The sequence below is a fragment of the Grampus griseus genome (assembly GCF_964374135.1).
Source record: "Grampus griseus genome assembly, chromosome: 11".
In the NCBI taxonomy this organism is placed as follows: Eukaryota; Metazoa; Chordata; class Mammalia; order Artiodactyla; family Delphinidae; genus Grampus; species Grampus griseus.
The window spans coordinates 21,111,856-21,135,112 of NC_139005.1; the positions used below are offsets into that span (position 1 = coordinate 21,111,856).

At 41.4% G+C, this 23,257-nt stretch overlaps 1 protein-coding gene across 4 annotated transcripts in view; it reads right to left on the reverse strand.

Annotated features, from left to right (window-relative positions):
• ITPR2 (inositol 1,4,5-trisphosphate receptor type 2) overlaps window positions 1-23,257 on the reverse strand; it is a gene marked incomplete at its 5' end in the record, with an annotated part of 524,405 nt that overhangs the window by 51,339 nt on the left and 449,809 nt on the right. For all 4 annotated transcript variants that reach the window (XM_082665011.1, XM_082665010.1, XM_082665012.1 and 1 more), the window contains 3 exons: window positions 2,509-2,669; window positions 13,767-13,932; window positions 15,062-15,192. In XM_082665011.1, coding sequence (XP_082521137.1) covers window positions 2,509-2,669; window positions 13,767-13,932; window positions 15,062-15,192 — 458 coding nt within the window. The remainder of the gene's footprint in view (window positions 1-2,508; window positions 2,670-13,766; window positions 13,933-15,061; window positions 15,193-23,257) is intronic.

Here is a 23,257-nt window from a genome sequence, read left to right on the forward strand (position 1 = left end):
CATCCCCTGCATCAGAAGGTGGATTCTTTACCCCTGGACCACCAGGGAAGTCCCGAGCTGGACACTTTTTACATGTCATCTCACTGATCTCACACCAATTTTCTGCCTTTTAGGTGAGGAGGTAGAATCTCAGGGAGGTTTGAAGACTCACCCGAGACATCAAGACCACACAGCAGACGTGCTAGAGCCAGTGTTGGAGTTCAGATCTTTCCGGCTGTAAGGCCCACACTGTTGTCACTACACCGGCCCTCCTAACCCATGACTCGGCCTCCGGTCTCATTTCAAAATCCACAAGTCTTCTTCTCTGACTGGTTTCTCCTCCTAACAGAGACTTTCTGAAACCATTCACCACCTTTCTCCCAGTGACCCAGCTCCCAGTGGCGGGAGTCTCTGCCTCATCTCGCGGTCCTCCCCTTGCCCCGCTTCTCCACACCCACCTCCTAATCTCACCAGCTGCCAGATGCTACCTCTGACTTCATCTTTCCCTTCTCCCAACCAGCCGACACACCACTTCCTGAGCACCGTTCCCCAGGCCACATTCTTCCCTTAGGTAAAATCTTCGGTGGCTTCCCGCTGCTGGGAGAAAATAATGTCCAAATACCTCCACTTCTTGCTCAAAAGTCCAATCTACTTTTTGGGTCATATCTCTCAGAACTTCCTGACACGTAAACTGTGTACCAGTGAAACCGGGCAACTAACTATCCCCTGAGTGTCTGAATGTCCCATTTCTATGCTTTTGTTCAGGCTGCTCCTTCTTACAGGAACTCACTCTGAATCCAGCAGCCACTCCCCATCTGCACAAACTCTACCCCGTCTCATGTAATGCACACGCAGACACACACACACACACACACACACACACACACACCCCGATTCTCCTCCACCACCTTCCAGTTGGATGTCACTTTACATCTTTAAGCCTTCCCAGATTTCCATCTGTTCCACTCTTGGGGAACTTAGCCTGTGCTACTTTGGGTTTATTGCCCCCCTCCTCTTCTTCGTAAGCTCTAAATCCCTTGGCACAGAAGGGACATTTCAGACTCCTCAGTGTATTCCCTGCAATCTTTTAGTCCAAGGGACATAATGGATGCCTGCCAAATACATATTAATTCAATTTAGTCAAACTTTGGTAAAATCTAGCAGCGTGAGGTCACATTTTAAATGCAATGCTGTACACGATTCTCCCCTAGCAAGAAGAAACAAAATGTTTCACACAGTCTCTGAGCATCTTGAGATCAAGACTGTTTAAATGATGACTAGGAGTGCATAGCCTCAAAATGATTACCTTTTTGCCTAATGTAGAAGGGAGAGAGGGCAGAAAAGGATTTGTGGAGAAAAAGAAACAACGTTAGGTTCTGCCCACTGTCATATGAAGAATGGAGAGGAAATAACTTACGGTAGAATGCACGTCGATAAGATAGGATGGCAAACGCTGAATGATAAAAATTCAATTTACATGTAGCTCTCCTGTGACACATAAATATTGTCAGGTAAGGTAAACTACTGCAATATTAACCTGTACTTAGTGAGATGTTAGCCTCTGAAAATGTTCTTTGGTTTTTCCCTATATTGTAGTTTATGTCTTCCTAAGTGGATGGTAAGTTCACAGAGGGGAAGACATAGACCCACTGTTACCCGGCTCTTCTGACACTTTGGTGTTTACTAAATGTTATCCTTGGGACTGAGCATCAAAGAGGGTCATGACTCTTCTAAGGTCTCATTCTCAAAGAGTTATTAACACAATTTTGGAGGATGATTTTTGAGAAGATATCCAATATATGGCTATGTTTATACACAAGAATTTATATCAGATTCAATGATACTCACTCCCGAATTGTGTATCATGGATACAAGAAAGTTGTAACTTTGACTTCTCTTTAACCCTGTTAGTTTTAATCTACTATGAAGCAGAAGAAAGTTCAAATCATGGACAACCACGCCCTCTGTGCAATGCTACTGATCTTAAGGAGGAGTTACAAGCAACTGGATGCAGCAAGATCAGTGCAAATCTATCACCAACACCAGTCAATCTATCCAAAATGTGTGCTGACAAAAAGCCAGTGCTCTCCCATTGGGACCGAACATTATCCTCTCCCCGAACACAATGTAATTGCTTAAATCCTTAATTTCTGCAACTCAAGGAATTTCTTAAAGTATGAATCTCCTTTTGCCAATGGCAAAGTTCCAGGTTTGGGGAATTGAGACATTAGTGATGACAGGAGGCATGAGGTCAGAGGATGACAGACAGGACTGAATTCACTGCACAGAGAATTCTCCAGGAAATACCATCTGCACACCTGAGGCTTAGAGTTGGTGTGTATAACCAAGAAGTCCACTAGGAACCAATGATTTAGCCGGGATAGGGGCTCTCCAATGACTGCCAGTCCTATTTAAAAGTTAACAAAATGATTGCTAGAAACTTTATGTTCTGGGAGAAAGGTAGGGTAGGGAAGGTGAAAGCAGACAAAATGCAACATAGTCACAGATGCAAACCCTCTTCTCACTCACCACAATCATTTGAGCCACGTAACTTTCAGGTCCGGTGTATTCAGTCGGGTCTTTCACCTTCACCAGGACTAGGAAGTACAAATAATGCCACATATTGTGTTCTGACTTGATGTGCTCCTCAAAAGAAACCGTTTTATTATCAAACTTGTCCCTCTCGAGTCCTGCAAATCACAGGAGACACAATGTGTGTAATTTAATCAGCACTCGCTTCTTGGCATAAAAACAGAACATAATAATTATTGTGAAAAAACGCTTTCTGAAAGACCATGACAATTTAAAATGTTATGATTAAAAACAACGCAGTATATAAGGCCTGCAAAAAAAAGTCATAGAGTTTTTAATTTCTTTCCTGTGGATCCTTAGAAATGCACAGTCCTATTATAGATGTAAAATTTGCAGACAATTTTAAATATAGCTGTATCAAAATTGTCAAATTAAACTGGACCGCAAGTCTAAGAAAAAGAAGTCAAAATGATTGTGCAAGAAAAAGCACGCTTGCTAATCAGGGCAGAAAGAAAGTGTCATTTTAACCGAAACTTGGGTAAAAGGAGAAAAGGCAGCTAACAGTCATCTCTTCAAAACCACTTGTAATCAGTGAAGGGCAAACGAATGTCCACAGATATCTGGGCTCTGAGCGCAGTAAGGACTCACAGGCTCATTCCACCCCTTAGACTACTGTGTTCCAGGCATTTTGGGGAGGGGAAGGTCTGCTCAATTTCTAGGGCATATTTTTAGCCTCTGGAAGGACACGGAGCAGTAATCTCACTGGGTAGTAAGATTCTTTTCTCTCAAAGGTTGAAGCGCAGATGAAAGGAAATGAATGGGGATGAAGAAAAACATCTATGGAAAAATGAATTATACTGCCAAGTAAAATGGGATGTTGGGATTCAGTCTGGTTTTGCAGTTCAGATACTGGAGGAGAAATCTGGAAATTGAATTCCAAACCTGGCTACTCTTTTCCTAAACATATTTTTTTTTTTTTTTAAAAAAAAGGTCATTTGGCCATTTAGGCATGAAGAAGACCCTTTAAACAATAAGATGCAAAACAAAGTACGATACGTAAAAAACCTGTCCCCAATGAAGGAGTGACCCTTTAAATTATATTACTGGATATTTTTACGGGAAATACCATAAAGTTTGGCTGGCAGATGGCTATGCCTCATCTTACTTGACCTATCAACAGCTCAGCATGCTTCAAATAAAATCCAATCCTCTCCCCCAAACCTGCTCCACCCATGTTCTCTTTTCATTCCATGACAACTCCGTTCTTCCAGTTTTCAAGCCAAAAGTCTAGGAGTCAACCCTGAATCCTCTCTCTCTCTCTCTCACACATGCCACATCCAATTCATGTTGAAATTCTTCTGGCTCTACCTTCAACATATACCCAGAATCTGATTGCTTCTCACCACCTCCGTGGTTACCACTCTGGTCTGAGCCATGATCATGTCTCATCTGGATTACCCAAATAATCTCCAGACCCCCTGTTTCCACCTTTATTCTCTGTGGCCTATTCTCAACACAGCAGCCAGAGTGAGTCTTTAAAAACCCGAGCAGGATGGTGTCCCTCCTCTGTTCCCAACACTGCGGCGGCTCACATCCTCAGAATAAAGGTCAAAGTTCTTACAGTGCCCTACAAGTAGGGTTGCCGGGGAAAATACAGGATGCCCAGTTAAGTTCAAAGTTTGGAAAAACATCGAATAATTGTTGAGTTTAACTACATCCCACGCAATATCTTTTTGCTAAGCCCTAAGTGATGTGGCCCTCCAGCCTCTCTAACTTTGTCTCCCTCTATCTTCTCCCTTGCTAACTCTCCTCCAGCCACAATGGCTTCCCTGCTGATCCTTGCACCCAGACCCCTGCCCCAGGGCCTTTGAACTGGCTGTTTCCTCTGCCCACAACCCTCTTCTCTCTGGTATCTCTTTGACTAACTCACTTACCTTCCAGTTTTTCTCAAATCTCACCTTCTCAATGCGGCTTACCTTGATCACTTTATTTAATCCTATAGCCTGTCTCTTCCGTTTTGCCAATACTTTCGATCACTCTTTCCTTGTCCCCTTCCTTTTCCTAGAGTGCTTATCACCTCTTAACAGACTGAATATAGCCATATCAAAGGTGTTCTATTAAACTGGACCACAAGTCTCAATTACAGAGGTAAAAATGATTGTGCAAGAAAAATCCAGCCTGCTAACTGGCACAGAAAAGAGGAATATCATTTTATCCAGGAACTTAGATATGAGTTTATTATGTTGATTACTTATTGCATGTCCATGGGCAGATATATGTGTCTCTTTTCTTCACCAATGGTCCCAATAGCTTAGAATATTGCCTGCTACATAGTCGGCATTGAATAAAATATTAATTGAGTGAATTAAGAATATGTCACTAAGAATATAACAGAACTGAAGAGATGCAGAAAGAGTAGGATATAAGCAGAAAGCAATGAGGCAGTAGAAGCTGTGAACTGGCAGAAACCAGGAGGTAGAGCAGCAAGTAGAGAGAAGCAATTAGCATAGGGAAGCCATTCTAGACAGAAAGAAAGGGGAAGCTGAGAAAAAAGTTGTTGGGTAATAGCGTATGGTGGGGCTGAGGGTCTTGCTTTAGTTTCATGAATAGCATCTGGCTCTCCATGATGGCTCTTTGCTTACTGCACCTGTTATCTTAAACGGCTCATGTATTGTTTCAATAAATTCTCATTACTTTAAGAAAAAAAAGACTATGTCACTCATAAAATATTGTTCCACTAGGACGGCTATAATCAAAAACAGATAATAGCAATGTGGATGACGACATGGATAACTTGGAAGCCTCCTACACTACTGATGGAAATGTAAGATAGTGCAACTTTACAGAAGAGCTTGGCAGTTCTGCAAAAGGTTGAACATAGAGTAACCATGTGTACCAGCAATTCCACTCCTAGGTATATACACAAAAGAAAGACATATGTCCACACAAAAGCATGTACATGAATATCCAGCATTATTCATAATAGCCAAAAAGTAGAAACAACCCAAATGTTCATCAGCTGATAAAAAGATAAACAAAATATGGTATATCCATACAGTGGATATTTTTCTGCAATAAAAAGAAAGGAAGTACTGATACATGCTATAACATGAACCTTGAAAACATATCAAGTGAAAGAAGCAAGTCACAGAAGACCACATATTTTATGATTCCATTTATATGAAATGTCCAGGATAGGCAAATCTATAGCAACAGAAAGTAGATCAATGGTTGCCTAGGGCTGAGGTGGATGGAAGGTTTGATGGGAAGGAAGGGAGCAGTGATGGCTAAAGGGTATGAGGTTTCTTTTGAGGGCAATGAAAATGTTCTAAAATTGATTGTGATGATGGATGGAGAACTCTGAATATACTAAACCCACTGCATTATACACTTTAAGTGGGTGAATCATACAGTATGTGAATTGTACCTCAACAGAGTTATTACCAAAAAAAAAAAAAAAAGGAGAAAATTTTAAAGTAGCTTTCTCCTAGAATTCAATTCAAACAATTCCCTACCTGTTGCAAGATACACAGGACTATAAAGATAATGTCTACCATCAATTAACCTACAATATGGGAGAGGAAACAGACAACTTGTTTATATTCTGAAGTGATACAATCTTCCAAGGAAACATAAAGGAGGACAAAATGAGTTCTGACCAGGCACACTTTAAAAGGTTTCAAAGAGGCATAAAACTTTAAATGTCTGGCCTATGAAACATGATCATGGCAAATGGAGAAGAGACGAATGGTAAGAAAAGGTACTTAACTTTTATTGAGCACCTATTTATGCTGACAACTATAAAGATGTCCAAACATGCTATAATAATTACAATAATCCGATCTGACCTTTTAGCATGTGAGGAAAGAGATTCAGAGGGATTCAATTAATTGCTCAAGTTAACACCTCTATTTAGTGGAAAAGTCAGCCAGTATTTAAATAAAAATATTCCTGACTCCAAAGCCATGTTCTTTTGCCTCTGGGCTGAGGAAATAGCACAGCAAAGCTAGAGATGAGAGTAAATGCCCTGTTTAGGGGGACTGTCAGTTCCTCTGGTGTGGCCAGGAGGGAACACTCAGAAATTAAGATGAAATGGTACATTTGGCACAAAACATGGAAAGTATTAAACACAAAGCTAAGGAGTCTGTGCTTTATGCTGAAGATTTTTTTTTTTTTTGCGGTACATGGGCCTCGCACTGCTGTGGCCTCTCCCGTTGCGGAGCACAGGCTCCGGACGCGCAGGCTCAGCGGTCACGGCTCACAGGCCCAGCCGCTCCGCGGCATGTGGGATCTTCCCGGACCGGGGCACGAACCCGCGTCCCCTGCATCAGCAGGCGGACTCCCAACCACTGCGCCACCAGGGAAGCCCAATGCTGAAGATTTTTGAGGCAGCCTGGCATACTGGGAGCTGTGCTTTAAATAACTCCCTGTGCCAGGATTTAGAGGAAGACTGTGAGAGAAGAGGCTAAGGGTAGGAGTCCAGGGGACTAGGACAGGGGAGGAGGGATATAAGGGAGGGAAACTGGTTGTCTTTCATCTTCACTGGGTCTTGCTCTCTAAGCTTGATCATACATTCCCATGGTTTCAACCATCATCATGCTGATGAGTTCTCGATCTTTATCCCCAGTACTGACCCTTCTTCTCAACTTTAGATTCTACTTCCCCCTGCCTCCTGGATAACTTATGGGCATGTCAAACTCAACTCATCAAAGATTTGTTTCTTTAGCCCTTCTTCTTCCCCTCTGTTAATGAAATCCCTGTCCACCAGTGAACTTGAGGTCGCCCTCAGACTCATGCACTGACTATCCATTCTGTGCACGTCTTGTAGTCACCCTGACTTTCTCACCATTCTCCAAACACACCAACTCCTCTGAAAACTCTACGCCCCCATCTAGTCTCTTTCCCACTTTACAGGAATTTCTTCTCCAAGAGCCAACTCAACCACTGCCACAGCTCTGACTCCCTTGGTTGGTCCTCTCTGTGTCTTTGTTATGAAAATTTGTCTGTTTCTATCTTAGGCTCTACTGCTTTGTCTGATTTATTCTTGTATTACCGGCACCTGGCATAGTAGCTGGAAAACAGTAGGCATTCAACTAAAGTTCACAGAATAATTGAATGTATCAATAATAAAGATTGAAGAGGACTCTGGGGTAGAAACTGAAGAGGGCTTGATGTCCAATTAGAGGTACCAATTTAGGAGGAATCTAGGACTACTCGATATTCTGACTTGAATGACCAAGTTTAAGGTAATATCACTAAATCAAGAGGAAAAAAAATAGAAGGAAGAGATTTTAAAGGGAGGACGTATTTGATTTTGGATGTGTTGAGTTTAAGATGCCTACGGAACAACCAATGTTGGGATGTTAGGTAGGAAGCTGGAAATTCCAAACAGCATTCAAGATATAACTCCACTAGTCCAAGGATAAATGACATAAAATGAACAATGAAAGCCAGAGCATCAGATGAGACAACCAAGGGAGAAAGAAAGGAAGGGTAAGAGGAGCTCTGTGTGCTCAATACAAACTTTTCAGGAAAAATGTTAAGGCTACACTTATGTTGTGTTTCCCACCCAGTATGACTAAGGTAAGGGAACATACCCACTCACTAGCCAGGCATCCACATTCCTCTTCTCTGCTTTATTTTTCTCCATAGTCATCATTTGACATTCTATGTATGCTGGAAAATAAGTTCCATGATGGAAGTGTTTTTTGTCTGTTTTTGTTCACTGCAATACCCTAGCACTTAGTAGATGCTCAGTAAGTAACGGTTGAACAAATAGGTGAATGAATGACTTTCACGCATAAGTATAGACAATAAAGATAATAAAATAATGTGCAAAGTATAGAGAAGGGACTAATTACCAAGAGAAGAACCTAGATGCCCCCCCTCACAATTTAGCCTTTATTTCCTATTAAATCATCTAGAAAGATCTTTAATTCTAGGAACCTGACCCTCCTATGATAGGAGTTCTGACCTATCATCAAATCCTTTCTCCATTTTGTTATTTTGTCACACCTGGTCTGTCGACATCTCCTTTTCACTGGATTTTTCACCTCTAGTAATTCAAAATTAATAGTTAATGTGGACAACAGAGTCGATTTGTTTCCATGCTTACTGCTTCAGCTCTGTCATGTGCTCATCATCACCTCATCATGACCACCTTCTGGACCACTAGCAACTGTTTTCTGAATCCCAACTCTGAAACACCTGGTTCACTGTCTTCAAGGCTAGGAAAGTCCCATTTGCTCTCACTGCCTGTCACAGTACCTACGTCTTCTGTTGCTACTATGGGCATCCTTGGAATACTCCTGGGGCCAGCTCCTACTGTGGAGAATCTCTCCTCTGTTATTTGATACTATATCCCCCTTTGGATCACAATTTAACACCAAACTCCTCCAAGAACCGTTTCTAGATTAATCACAACTATTTGATAGCCTACTAATGCAACCCCCAAATATCCCGAATGTTTAAATTATTCTTGTAATTAAGTTCTTCTAATATATATGGTATATATTAGATCTTATATGTGGTAAGTGATTCCAGGAATGAATGCATATCTAGATATACTTTATCACAACACTTCCCACATGTTTCTGCCCTTTGAGGGCAGAGAATAAAGAACCTTTATGTTACTGAGGTCACAGGGATTAGCAGCTAAAAGAGCTTGAAAACACTTTTCAATATTTAAGTAAGTTTCTATTTTATTTCAAACGTTCACACTAAATTTGTTCTACTTTACAAAGTATTTGTTCTAATATAAAAATATTATTTGAATTTGCTCTCAGGTTGACTCACCTCAGTGGTCTCTCAAATTTGTTAATAAATGGGAAGCTTCTGAAAAATAGGCCATGTTGACCTAATACCTTCTGACATATCACCCTACATCCCTGTGGACATGTGTGTGCCACAGAAACAATACCACACATGTGACAAAACTTGGGATAACTTGGAATTAGTGCATCTAAGTTTTTTGTCTGCAGTATATAGCAATTTAGGACTTACTTGCTTTATCTTCCTTTTATAGGTTATAAGCCACATAAGTATAGAGACAATGTTAATTTGGAGGTGACTAATTGGATAGTCATTCATTAAGCAAATATTTATGAATGATCCCTAATATACACTATGGAAGCATAAAAATGGATAAGATGTAGATGTGGATCTCCTAAAGACGAGAAGTTATCATGTATTAAGAGCTTACTCTCAGTTAAGCATGGAGCTAAGAATTTTTAGATACAGGATTTCATTTATACCCACCACAACCCCAAAACATGGCATTATATTCCTCACTTTCAAGGTGAAAGGAAACTTGACCAAGACCACATAGCCAGGATGTGGAACCAGTGTAGACCCATGTCTACTTGATGGTAAAGTTCATATCCTTTCTATAAGATGGTAAGGCATAGTATACAACAGAGGAGATGAGACAATGAAAAATATGTACAGTACTATATAGCTAATCGTGAGCGACAAATTTAGGAGCAGATGTGTTTGCTTCTGGTTAGTGAGACCAGAGAAAGCTGAATTCATGGAACAACGGCTTTAGATCTGGGTCTTAGAGACAGGGCAGTAGTTCAACAGCTTAGGAGTTTGGGTATTCCAAACAGAAACACCATAACTGAGAACACATGAGAGAGAGTTAAAGATGAGTAATGCAGTTGAACCAGAACCTGAGCTATAAATGGGAGAACAGTGGAGGAAAAGGCAGGCAAAAAAGAAGGGGCCCAATTGTGGGGCAGCTTACATGCCAGGAAAATCAGAATTTTAGAGTTATAGACTGTACAATGTTATTGATAGGCTTTTGAGTAAGGAAATGAGTTCAAAGTGGAAAATTCTGTCTGGCAGCACTGAATAGTCCATTTGGGGTGTATGAGCCAGTGTGAGCCTCAAAAACCAAGGTGTGGCTGTGGGAATATGTGGAAGGAAGTGAGACTGTGAAAGCAGATTCAGTACCACGTGGTAACTAGTGCACCCGGAAGAGGAAAAAGGAGATGCTTAAAATGGTGGAGAAGTTCCCAGCCCAGTGGGGTATCATTAATTGCAATACAGAAGACAAGAGAAGTTGCCAGGTTAGAGGAAGGAGATGGAAAGGCATGATGCACTGGTTTGCAGATATGGTAAAATTGGCTTCCAGGAAGCCGTATCTTTTTAAATGTCAATCAACCATGGAAAATAAAGAACAAAAGCCTGGAGAGAGGTTGGAGCCCTGGCTGCATATTTGGCAATAATCTACATAAGGGCAGAGGGAAGAGACAAGGCGTCTATGATAAAATCAGAACCTCTGATCAGGGGTTGGGAGAAGGACTAGGGCCTTGTGATAGACCCAGAGAACATGCAATCTGAGCTAGAAGAAAAGGTCAGCAGGAAGTTCATGATGAGATTTGAGACAAACATTTCAACTTGGTGATGAAGGTTATTGTGATATTTTAAGGAATTTACAGGCTACAGGCTTTTTGATAACCGTGAAAAGCCAGAGAGAATTCTGACATTGAAGGGAAAGCTCAGAGGAGCAGAAATAGGGGTGAAGTGACACGCTTATTTTGCTGTTTATGTTTTTTTGTTGTTATAATAGGGGGGACAGGATGATGTCTTAGAATGAAGCTCAGTCTACCGATAGATTTTTCCAAAGAACTCATGTTTCGGAGGTAGTGTGCTGACATAACAGTTATTACGATTGTGAAGAAAAAGGCTTCGAGGAAGCAGTGTAAAGGCAAGACCATGAGACACAGGAAGATCTTCAAAGGTACTACCTTTCTTCCTCTGTGGGACTCACCCTTCTATATAATAACTCTCTTCCCCAAATCTCCCAATTATTGCACAACATCTTTCTGGCGCCACGTCAATCTTGTGTTCCTCCATCTAATCTAGACATATGAAGAGAAGACTCTTCTTTTTGTGTCATTTCCTTCCAGCAAGTCCCTCCCCAGCACTGTGCAATCTGGTATCTGCCCTTACTTTCCTGGAAACTCCTCTCTAAAATCTCCAAAGCCTCCTAAACGAGAAATTCAAAGGCTCTGCTTCAGTTCACGTTACTGCTTTGACACAGTTGATAATCAATTCTTTTGTTCCCAAGGGTATTTTCTCCCCTCACTTCCACGTGCCACACATGTCCGGTTGTCCTCACACCATTCGGACTGGAAAGGTTTTGTGAGTGTGTGATCCCCTTTCTCTTTCAACTTTTCAATGCTGACGTTTTCCATGTGAGCTCCCATCACCTCCTCCTCTCACTTGGAAGCCTTGCTCCACATTCCAGCTTTTTCTATGTCATACGGGCTGAGGATTCCCCGATACTGTCTCCTTCTCTGAGGCTCAGACAGATATGTTGACCTCTGTGCTGAGTGTATCCCATTGGGCTGTTCAGTACATACCTCAATTTCAGTACTTCCAAAGCCAAATTCAGTATATGCCTATGTAAAATTGTTTTTCTTTTTCTATTCCCAGACTCAGCTGTTGGTACTGCCATCCACCCAGGCACCCACGCTCTCTCATATCCATTCCAAACCAAACCATTGAAATTTAAAAATTCTATCTCCCCAGTATTTCTTAACTTTGTCCTCTAATCCTGAATACTGCCACCACTACCTCTCCCGGATCAAGGTTTTGTTACCTCTCATGGACTATGGCAATAACCTTCTACCTAGTTACTCTGCCTCCAATATTGTCCCCTGATGAACAACTTCCCATAGCTGCCACAGTGCTCGAAAATAAAAATTAGACCCTGCATCCTCTACTTAAAATTCTTTAATTGTTCGCCATCTTCTATAAGTCCATAGGATGAGGTCCAAGCTTTCTAATATAAGAGGCCACATATGATCTGGCCAATCTCTTTTGCTGGCATTGCCCTGCTCTGAAACTTACACTCCAGAAACATTGAGCTGTTTACAGGAAATGAAGACTCTACTCATGCTGTTCACCCGTCCACGCCTTTCCTCCTTCTGCTGGCCACTCTGCTTCTGCCCACTTGGATATGGCTCTCTCCCTTCCATCTTTTTTTTTTTTTTTTGGCCGCGCCATGTGGCATGCAGGGTATTAGTTCCCTGATCAGGGACCGAACCCGTGCCCCCTGCATTGGCAGCGTGGAGTCTTAACCACTGGACTACCAGGAAAGTCCCTCCCTTCCATCTTTTACCATCAGCTCCATCACCATTTCTTCTAAGAAACCTTTCTTGACTCTTCCTCTGCTGCCCCCTACCACAACCCAACGAGATGTTAACAACCTGTAAACTTCTCCATCATTTCCTTTAATGCATTAGATAGCACTGATATTTACTGTGTCTGTATTCCACAACAGATCGTGGACACCCCGAAGGGCATGTCTAATTTGTGTTTGTTTCCTTGGAATAGAGCTCATGATCAGAGGTTGATATCTGGCATACTCCCACCTGTTGGAGGGATGCTGGAAAGGCTTGGAAGAACCATTCAGGGAAATGAGACAGTTGATAAAAGGTGAACCAAGGAAGGAAGGGGATTTATTGCGGGTCCAGTTTAAGTTATATAGAATAAACATCGTAGTGAGGCCCTTATGTTTGTTTTGTGACTTTTATCAAAAAGATTCTTCAGCTTGACGTGGAAAAATAGATGGTGAGTATCACCAGGAGTTGGTGATTATTCAAGGAGGGGGAAGGATCCTAGGGTGACTAAGCCAGCTACAGAGATGACTAAAGCCAGAAAGGGCTAAGGTCTATGAAGCAGAGGATAGAGCCAAAGGAAATAATGAGGACAAAGAGAGGGTTGGGTGGGCCTGAGAGAGCTAATGATAGAAGAAGAGGAGGACAGGATGTGAGAGAGAGAGGGAGGGAGGGAGAGAGTGGCAGAAATTGAGAGAAACCACAATTCAGAATCAAAAACAAAGTACTGCCAGTGAGTAGAAGTTCAAGCTGCTGGGAAAATCATCTGTGGATTCATAACCTAACAAAATACAATAAAAATCATTCTATTGTTTAATCAATATGTTATTGTGATTAAAAATCTGTTTGCCAGTTGGTGGAACCTTTTGGTATTTTGTAACACATACTATAGTCAGAGAATCATACAAATTGCAGAAATAATGGCAAGTTAGCTTTGGGATGTAATTCTTCTGCTTCTTCTGGAAGCAGAGTATCCCAGTCCAATGCTCAGTTACATAAACTGAATTTTGTCCAGCTTTCATTTTGAAATAATTTTTCCCAAAGTATGGCAAACAAAAATCATTCTAGTCCCTCCTTTCTACTGGGCAGTTTCTTTCTCTATTATTTTAGTATCTTGAGAACACTTACCACAGATGAAGCAGGTTGTCTTTAGAATTTCTTCTTTTTTCTGTTTTTCACTTCTGAGATCCGCAAAAGTATCAATGATAACCCCAAAAATCAAGTTAAGAACGATAATGATGACAATGAAATAAAAAAGAAGGTCATACACTACTCGGGCAGCAAACAAGGGCTCCTGCAATAAAAAATTTTAAAACATTAAACAAAAAGCCCATTGTGTGTACACACACACACACACACACATTTTGGAGGCATGTTGATTTAGCATATTGTCTAGCAGAAAGTATATATTCAACCATTGTTTGCTAAATATGAATAGTATTCCAAGTTGGAAAAATAAGACCCACTTTCTATCTTCGTTTTCTTTAAGTGTTGTGAGGAAAATTTTCCAGTCTGTCCCCAGACCCCTTCCATTCCCTAGGACTTGCACTTTTCCTCTCCAAGGGAGGGACTTACCGTGTATTAAAAACCACTTTACGTGTCACTGTGCTAAATGCGTTTTGGTGCAGTGGGCCCCTATCCCAGAAGCTGCACGAAAGGTAGACAAATACCAGTCCCAAAGGTCAGAGATCAGAGATTTGAGGAGGATATAATGATCCGTCCATTTCTGGAGTTGATTTTGTTCTTGGCCTTATAGAGTTAAGTACATTCAACTCAGGCTTATTTCTACTTGACAAATGGTATTAAAATACACATTAGAGATCAGATAGCCTAGATGTTTCATAGATGAGGAAACATGAGATGAACGGACAACGTGATACGGCTGGCCTGTTGGAGGACTGAGATTATTCAAGCTCCCAGCGTGGCCCTTGAGACGTTGTAGCCAATGAGAATTTTTTCAGCCTTGCCATTTGAATATACAAAATCCTGTTAGAATTTGTTCAGATTTGATATTCCTCGTCGATAAATAATAGAGGCTGTTCCTATTCAGAAGCAAAGAGTAAATATTCATGCCTGAGAAACCTGACAGACAAAAGGCAGCCTGGTTTCCGTTATTTACGTAACAATCAACTCCTCCATAAAGACTATAATCGAAATATATATAGTTGAATATAACTCTGTCCACAGTTCAAAGGTGTACAGAGTTCATGACCCTACTAACATACACAGATTTCTAGGACATTAGCTGTTTCTATGTAATCCCAGTATACAGCGAATTGGTTTCAATGGCCACCGTGATACTGTTAAAGCAAACAACATAACATACAGTACCCTGAAAACAAAAACCATATTGTAAATGCTGTTAAGAAAGGTTAAAACAAGATCATGTGCTTCTTGAAAAACCATTTTTCTCCAGCTTTTACTTCTTTTGAGGGTCTTCTCAGCACATCTCCCACGCCGCCGCCGTTCCTGAGGCCCTGGTTCAGGACAGTCACGATGCACATAAGGAGGGTGTCACACGTTCTTTCAATTCCATCTTCATATTCCTCAGCAGCTACAAAAACAAACAAGTCAAACAGTACAGCAACCTCATGCTTTTAAAACACACTCTTATGTACTGTCAAAGATCTATTTCTTTATAACTGTGTCAGGACACAGTTTTCTGAAGGGATATAACACGTTATTTTCCATGCGGCAGCCCGTGAAGCCCGTGACTGACACAGACTCAGAAAGCACGCATATAATATCCCCAAATCATTTTTTCTTCCATCGGTGGAAAATGACAGAACGAAAAGGACAGAATATAAGAAAGCTAATATTCATTGCGCATTGTCGTGATGTGGGGAGATTTCAGTGAGACCTTCTGAAAACACAGTTAACTCACCCAGGAAGCAAAAGTATTGTGGGGGGGGAAAGAGTTTGTACAAGGAAGCTAGGTGAACCCAGCTTTAAATTCTACTCTGTTCCAGAACTGGGACTTGGGCAAGTTACTTAATCTCAACGTCCTCCTCTGTAAAATGGGGGGGGGGGGAGTCTGTTTAAGGATTAAACCCTTCAGAGGGTTATTTAAGGATTATATTTAAGGTATGTAAAACACTTTGTACAGAGATTGGCATACCCATAGTAAGTTAAGGGCTCACAAATTGGGGCAAATGCTATTTCACTTCTTTAGTAAGTGTCTAAATTTTTCTGAATGACCAGCATGGAGCTACAGGTAAGAAGCACGATGCATTTATGTAAACAATTTATTTCATGTAAATAATTTATTTTATGTGAATGTGTTTATGTGAAAATATTTAGGGACAAACGGAGAGAGATAAAAAAGTATAATGTGACAGGAAAATTCCTAGTCTTATTTTGTTTAAAGATAAAGTTACCAAATATGGTAGTAATCTCTCAGTCATTTAAAATAATAACAAATTCACACCAAATTGGATACTAGAATCAGGATTTCCTAAATTAAGTAAGCAGAAATGTACTTTTCTTGTTACAAGATTAAAGAACCAGAGTGGCACTGAACTTTGGAATGGTGTAGCCAGTCTGCATGTCACGGCGTGAATGTAAAAACAACTACCACCAAAGGAAAAAGAAAGAGAACGCTTCTATTGATAATTTTGTGTACCTGACCCACTACAAATAGCCTGTCTGGTACTTTGTTATGAAAGGGTTGATTTTCTTCTTGTAAGCTGACTTCAACATCACATGGACGAGGGATCTGGCATTTTCCCTTTATTCAGAGCTGCTTCTTTCTAAAACATACTCCTCAAGAGGAGGGTGGAAGTCAGAGAAGGGTAAGCATCAAATGCAGTATCAAAGATACCAGCAGGGTCTGTGCTGGACCACTTCCCGTAGAGGTGAGCACCAAGGCACATTCTGACTTAGAAAGTAGAAGAAATAAAACCGCTTTTGGAGACAGGAGAAATGAGGAAGAAGTAAAGCTTGTGGTACCAGCTGTCAGAACAGCAGAAGAGGCAAGAAGGGCAGAGAAGACAGTGAGAAAGCGCAGTCTGCACAGTGCTTGGTTAGGTCCCCGACACCTGGTGGTGGTGCTGGCTAGGAAGAATGAGAAGAAAATAGTCAGAAATGTGTACGAGAGTTAAAGGAATTTTTGAAGAGAAATATGGTTTTCCAGCAATGCAGTCACGTGCAGTATGTCTATATACTACTTTGCCACGGTCAGACGTTCAATCAGTCTTCTATCTAGTGGCAGGATCTGCATTCGTTTATTTCATCAGCAACTACCTGGTCATATGACACCAATGTTTACTAAAGGCTGATTAAGTACCAGATTAATCAGTTTATGGAAGCTACAGGAAAGTGCTCCCATCTCTCCCCAATAATTCAGAAGTGAGGTTGTCTGCTCTTTAATAAGAGCTGAGCTAGTAAAATCCACACACAATTCACACGATTAGCCATTATGAAATAAAATAGATTGGCTGCAAATACATAAAGAGAATTGGCTTTCTGTGTGACATGTAAACAGCGGGAGAGTGCCCAGGTCAGGGTCAATGTCAGCCATAGTCCAGCCCACTCACTCCATAACAAGTGCTTGGGCATGCCAGTTACACAGTAGCCTCTAGGAGCTCGGTTAATAAGGTTTTACCTTTGTGAGATGGATCTATTCATCATATGTTAAGCCAAGTTCCCAGGCCTTCAGGCTGAGAGCCAGGCCCTGAGTCACGATGAATTCACCTAAATAAATGCCACCTTGTGGAGACCTATCTACATAACCAGCTCTCCCCATGCCAAACCTGCTTCATGTCAATATATCAAGAGCCCTTGCATTAGGTGCTAGAAATACAAGTGGGAAGACGAAAGTGCTGCAGCCCCCAGGAAACTTATGGTCCCCTAGGAAATGTGGGTAGCAGATGAACAGAGGCAGTGCAGTACCATGGGTACTAAGGAGGCAGGATGGATAAGCATCTCATGGGCTGGGGTGTCAGGGGTAGCATCCTAAAGGAGGGGGCACCTGGGCTGAATATTGAAAGAGGGCATGGTTGGCCAGTAGGATCAGTGAAGACATTCCAGGCAGATAAAATGGGATGAGCGAAGGCAAACAGGCATGAAAAAACATCTGGAGTGTCTGGGGAATGGCAGGTGGATTGGGATGCCAGGGCCTCTGGGATCTGCAGATGAGTGCGGGAGCTGTAAGAAGAGAAGTAGGTAGGGCCAGATTATGGAGAGAGTCATACACCAAGCTAAAGGGTTTAAACTTTATCCTGAAAGCTATGGGGAGTCACTGGAGAATTTTAAACAGAAGAAAGGTGATTTAGCATCTAGTTGGCAAAGCAGTATGAGATAAAACATGAACTCAAATAACAAGACAAATTAACACACGATAAAAGCCACAAGGGCGGTGCAAAGAGATCAGAATAGAGAGAGAACTTTTAATACTAAGGATAATGAGGGGGGAGTCCCTCAATGGACTAAGACAGCAGTAGATAGGCATTTCACATGGCACGGGCAGAGAGCCCCGGAGTTAAAAAAATTGCTTATATGATGAAGAGCCAATAATACCAGTATGTAGAGGAGTGTAAGATATGGCTGGAGATAAACTGGCAGTTCTCTGAAAAGCTCTAGGGAGTTTGGATTTTAGTTGGCAGGTAATGGAGCATCGTGGACACCTTGAGTTGTGGGTAGGGAAGGACATATTCAAAGCAGTGATTTCTGACAAGTAGCCTAGTGGTGATATAGTAGGTAAATTGAGGAGGAGAGAATAATTGGAGGTAGAAAGACCACTTAGGAGGCAGTTGCAATAATTCAGGCATGATGTGCTATGAGCCTCAACCAGAGTAATGGCTGTGAGAATGGAAAGGATGAAAGATCGGGAGCTGACGGGACTCGGTATGAAGGAGACGGCAACGTGAAGTACCAGACTGAAGCTTCCAGCCAGCGGTGACCTGGGAAAGGATGGTCTCACTAAACCACAGAAACAGACCATCTGGATGGAAAAACTGGATGCCGGGGCTTTGATGAAGACAAGGAAAGAATCTCAGATGATTTTTACGTTTATCGGACAAGAAGACTTTTAAAAGGCTAGAGAGGACAAGAGCTGGGAGAGTACTGTGATCCAGAATTAAGGAAGACAATAATTTAAAGATGCAGAGAGTATCAAAAAACATCAGAATTACAGAAGGGTCAAAGGCAATGAGAAACAAGAAAAGGTCACTGGATTTAACAATTAGGTCATCAGGAAAAGCATAGGAAGATGTCATAGGAAGATGGCAAGTAGTTTAAGAGATGGTTGATTCAGAAACTGAAGGAGAGAGTGTAGGTCAATTGCTTTATAGAAAAATTTAGTACTGAAAGGAAGGAGATTAAGAGGATATTAGTTTGAGGGGATAAGAGAATGCAGAAGAAGGTTCAGTTAGGACCCAAGAGTGTATATAAGAAGAAAGAGAACAGATGGTAGCAAGGAAAAGATTTCAGGTGCAAGAATAATGATCTAGCTAATGGTGGCAAAGGGGTAAGGATGAAAACAGAGGTGGTTATAAAAGAAGTGAGAGGACACGTCCTTGTTTACATGCATAAAGGAACAATTAGTGGAAACAGACTTTAATGTGAAGACATTTTAAAGGAACTAAGTATATTCATGTAAAGAACTTAGAACATTGCTTGGCATATGTTTAGGGGTGTAATAAATTCCAAGTATCATAATTAGCATTATTATTGATAGATGGCTGTCAAATCTCATGCAAAGTTATAGTTTTAATATAACCAACAAATTCTATACTTAATATGAGGTTAAATTATCCTCATTTTCAGTTTAGGAGTATTAGAAAGGATTTTTTCTTAATTCATAATAGGGGTGTCTCATATGAGGAAAGGAATAAAAACATATTCTATTGACTCTGAAATACTTCCCCCGATCTGAGGTGTTAGTCTATAAATTTTTATGGACATGCATAAATAAAAGTATTTATTAATGCCATTTTTTTCTGCTTTAACAATTAAATAATTCCCTTTTTAATGGTTTCTTAGAAGCAATAGATTGTCATTGAGACATATTTGAAATTCTGAGTACAACTGAGAACCTCTTGTTTCTTGGCCTTACCCTTTAATCACAATCACCTCAATATGGAATTGCTGATTTTAAAAAACTTTAGGAAAAAAAAATTAAAAACACGGGGCACCCAGTAGGAAGTCAAAGGTAGTGTGACATAAAGACTGACCAGTTCTGCTATACATCAATCATTTTTACTAAAGTAAAATACAAAAATATATTCAATTTGAATAACTCATAAATGTCGGACATCTGTAAACCTCTTTTTTCCCGTACATTCAAATGATTTTTACTTAGAAAATAATTGCAAATAATTTTTTTGCCTCAAAAAATCCTTACTTTTCTAGCAAATCAGTTTTGGGGTTTTTTTTAGGAGAACATTTTTGTCTAGGAAGTCAGGGAAGTCTGCAGCAAATGAAATAAAAGATTTCTGTTTTTTTATTCAACTGCAGTCAGTTGCCAGTTGCCATGAGAATTCGCTGCCTCTGGGAGGATGACTCTACCCGCACCTATGGAGCCTCCGCAGCAGCTGGCTGCTCAGCCTTCCACTCCCCGAGGCTTGTTACCATGCTACTGCGCGTGTCTGGGCCTTCTGTAATGCGGACCTGCTGTCCACTCGGTAACAAACCACGGCCTTCACAAATGCACGCTAGGGCTTGCAAATTCGACTTTCATCCTGGGGCTTCCCTGGTGGCGCAGTGGTTAAGAATCCACCTGCCAATGCAGGGGACACGGGTTCGAGCCCTGGTCCGGGAAGATCCCACATGCCATGGAGCAACTAAGCCCGTGTGCCACAACTATGGAGCCTGTGCTCTAGAGTCCAAGAGCCACAACTACTGAGACTGCGTGCCACAACTACTGAAGCCCGTGAGCCTAGAGCCCGTGCTCGGCAACAAGAGAAGCCACCGCAGTGAGAAGCCCACGCACCACAATAAAGAGTAACCCCCGCTCACCCGCACGCAGCAACGAAGACCCAATGCAGCCAAAAAATAAAATGTAAATAAAATAAGTAAATTAAAAAAAAATTTCATCCTGGTCTTAGACACAGCAAAGTTATTTTTACATCTAAGCGACACACGCTGCCCCACAAACACCAGGTTCTGGCTCTCATTCTACTTTTGCAGTTAGACACACGTGGCCAAGATTTAAAGGTGGCGGGGTTACAAGGTCAGATCCGCAGAGTTTTCAATCAAATGGATTTTATCACTTACCATGTCAAATGTAAGAAGGTCACAGAAGAAAGAGCAGATTAATACAGGCTTTCCTGTAGCTTTTAATACTGATTTACAAATGATCCCCAATCGTGAAAAGCTACTGCCACCATCTCTGGATCCCACCAGCGTCCCTGTCACACCTCCAGTGCTGAAATCCCTCCAGGATTCTTTCCTCCTTACTCTGGGAGCTTTCCCTGCAAAATCATACCCACAGCTCCCAGTTCAGGTCAGCCTAAAAAAAAAAAATGCAGACTTTGCCCCTGGGGCAATACACCTGGAAGAATTGTCCCCTTTTGTCCACAGGGAAAAGGGAAGTTCTGTTCTTTGTGTAATGTATTAGGTGAAAATGACGGTGATAGCAGTATCATGGGAAGTCTTTAATGCGTTTGCATTCGGAGGTATAAACCAATGTCCAAACAGACTCTGTGACAGAACAGACTTTCTCAGCCTCAACACTGTAGACCTTTGGGGCTGAATAATTCTTGGTTGGGGGGGAGTTGTCCTCTGCATTGTGAGACGTTTAGCAGCATCCCTGGCCCCTACTCGTTTGCTAGATGCTAGTAAAACTCCTCCCAGAATTATGACAACCAAAAATGTCTCCAGACATTGTCAAATGTCTGGGGAAGAGAGGAGAGAGTCAACTCCAGTTGATAAATACATAATAGAGAAGATTTACTTTTTTTTAAGAAATTGCCTTTAGAAGACAATACGCATAACGAACATCTATCCAAGCATTCTATGAGGAAGGCAACATTAGGCAGAATTTTAACCATCTCTAGATTTTGGTTAGGAAAGAAATAATTTATAGAGATTAATCCTTTAATTAGGAGGCAATAAAATTTAGAAGGTTGGAGCACAGGCCTTGGAATCAGAGATCTAGATTTACTAGCTGTGAACGTAATGTCTCTGTCCTTCAGTGTTTTTACCTGTAATATGAGGATAGTTAGCAGAATCTATCTATCCCTGGACATGCCTCAGGGCCTTCACTCATGCTGTTCCCTGGGCTCAGAACGGCTCCTTCTTTCTCTTGGCCTTTCACCCTCCAAGTCTCAGTTTAAATAATCCCTCCCCAGAAGGGCCTCTCTGTTTATCTACAGCTAGGCTCTCTTGTGATTACCTATCATAGCACCATTTGCAGTAACGTATTTTGTAACTTTTTATGCTTCCCTCACTATTTTATAGTTTCATAATGTCCAGGATTATTTCTTTATTCAACACTGTCTTGAATATGGTGGCTGGCCCACAGTAGAGGCTCAACAAATATTGCTGTATGAATGAATGAATACACAGAGTTTTTATAATTATTAATATCATCATCGTCATCATCATTGAGGACCTGTACTGATCTGACTTAACTAAATTCCTATTTTACAAAAACACTCACTTCATTCTGTTGAATGTTAAGATCAAAATGTCACCATGAGTAAGACTGTATGAAACAATGACACTAGGATACCTGGTTGAGCATCTACAACAATGCCTGGGAAACTGTATAAAGCCTAAGCTTTGCAGACTTGCACAGGGTTGGGCGGCAACATCCTGGGATGTGTCCATACGTGTATGACAGAGAGGATCTCATTCTCGGAGGGGGGGGCTTCAGCGGCTCCCTCACTGTACCTTAGGGCTGGATGAGCACTGCTGGCTCAGCTGCTGTGCTGGGCCCCTGGGTCAGCCGCCTTTATAGACTCCGGCAGGAGGAACACTAGCTTTGTTTTTGGTTCACTGGCAAACCAATATTTTGCTCTTAAAATCAAACCACTGTTACAGTGTTTTTTTGTTTGTTTTGGTTTTTTTTTGCGGTACGCAGGCCTCTCACTGTTGTGGCCTCTCCCGTTGCGGAGCACAGGCTCCGGATGCGCAGGCTCAGCAGCCATGGCTCACGAGCCCAGCCGCTCCGCAGCATGTGGGATCTTCCCGGACCGGGGCACGAACCCGTGTCCCCTGCATTGGCAGGCGGACTCTCAACCACTGCACCACCAGGGAAACCCAGTGTATTTGTTTTTTTAAAAAAGTAAATAATTTTTAGAAGAGCAAGGCAGAAATAGGGTTACTCTACTTGGGACCATGTTGTTAAAATGCTCATGCTAACAAGAAAGTAAATTTTTTAACATACTCTTTTTCATACTCTGTCACAGAGAAAGAATGTTGAATTAAAAAAGAGATAAGTACTTATAACAATAAATTGATGCTCAAGGTGGCCAACAGATCCTAAGAGCTATTTAAATCTAGCCAGCTACTTAAACTATGTCTGAGTTTTTGAAATAGCTCTCTGTGATTTTTTGAATTGTGGAAAATGGGAAGAGTAAAACGTCTGCAGATCTGAAGTTGAGATTATGACAAATTCTGCAAACCGCTGACAAATGAGATTGATCTGCTCCCCCAGATAAGATACGTCATTGAAG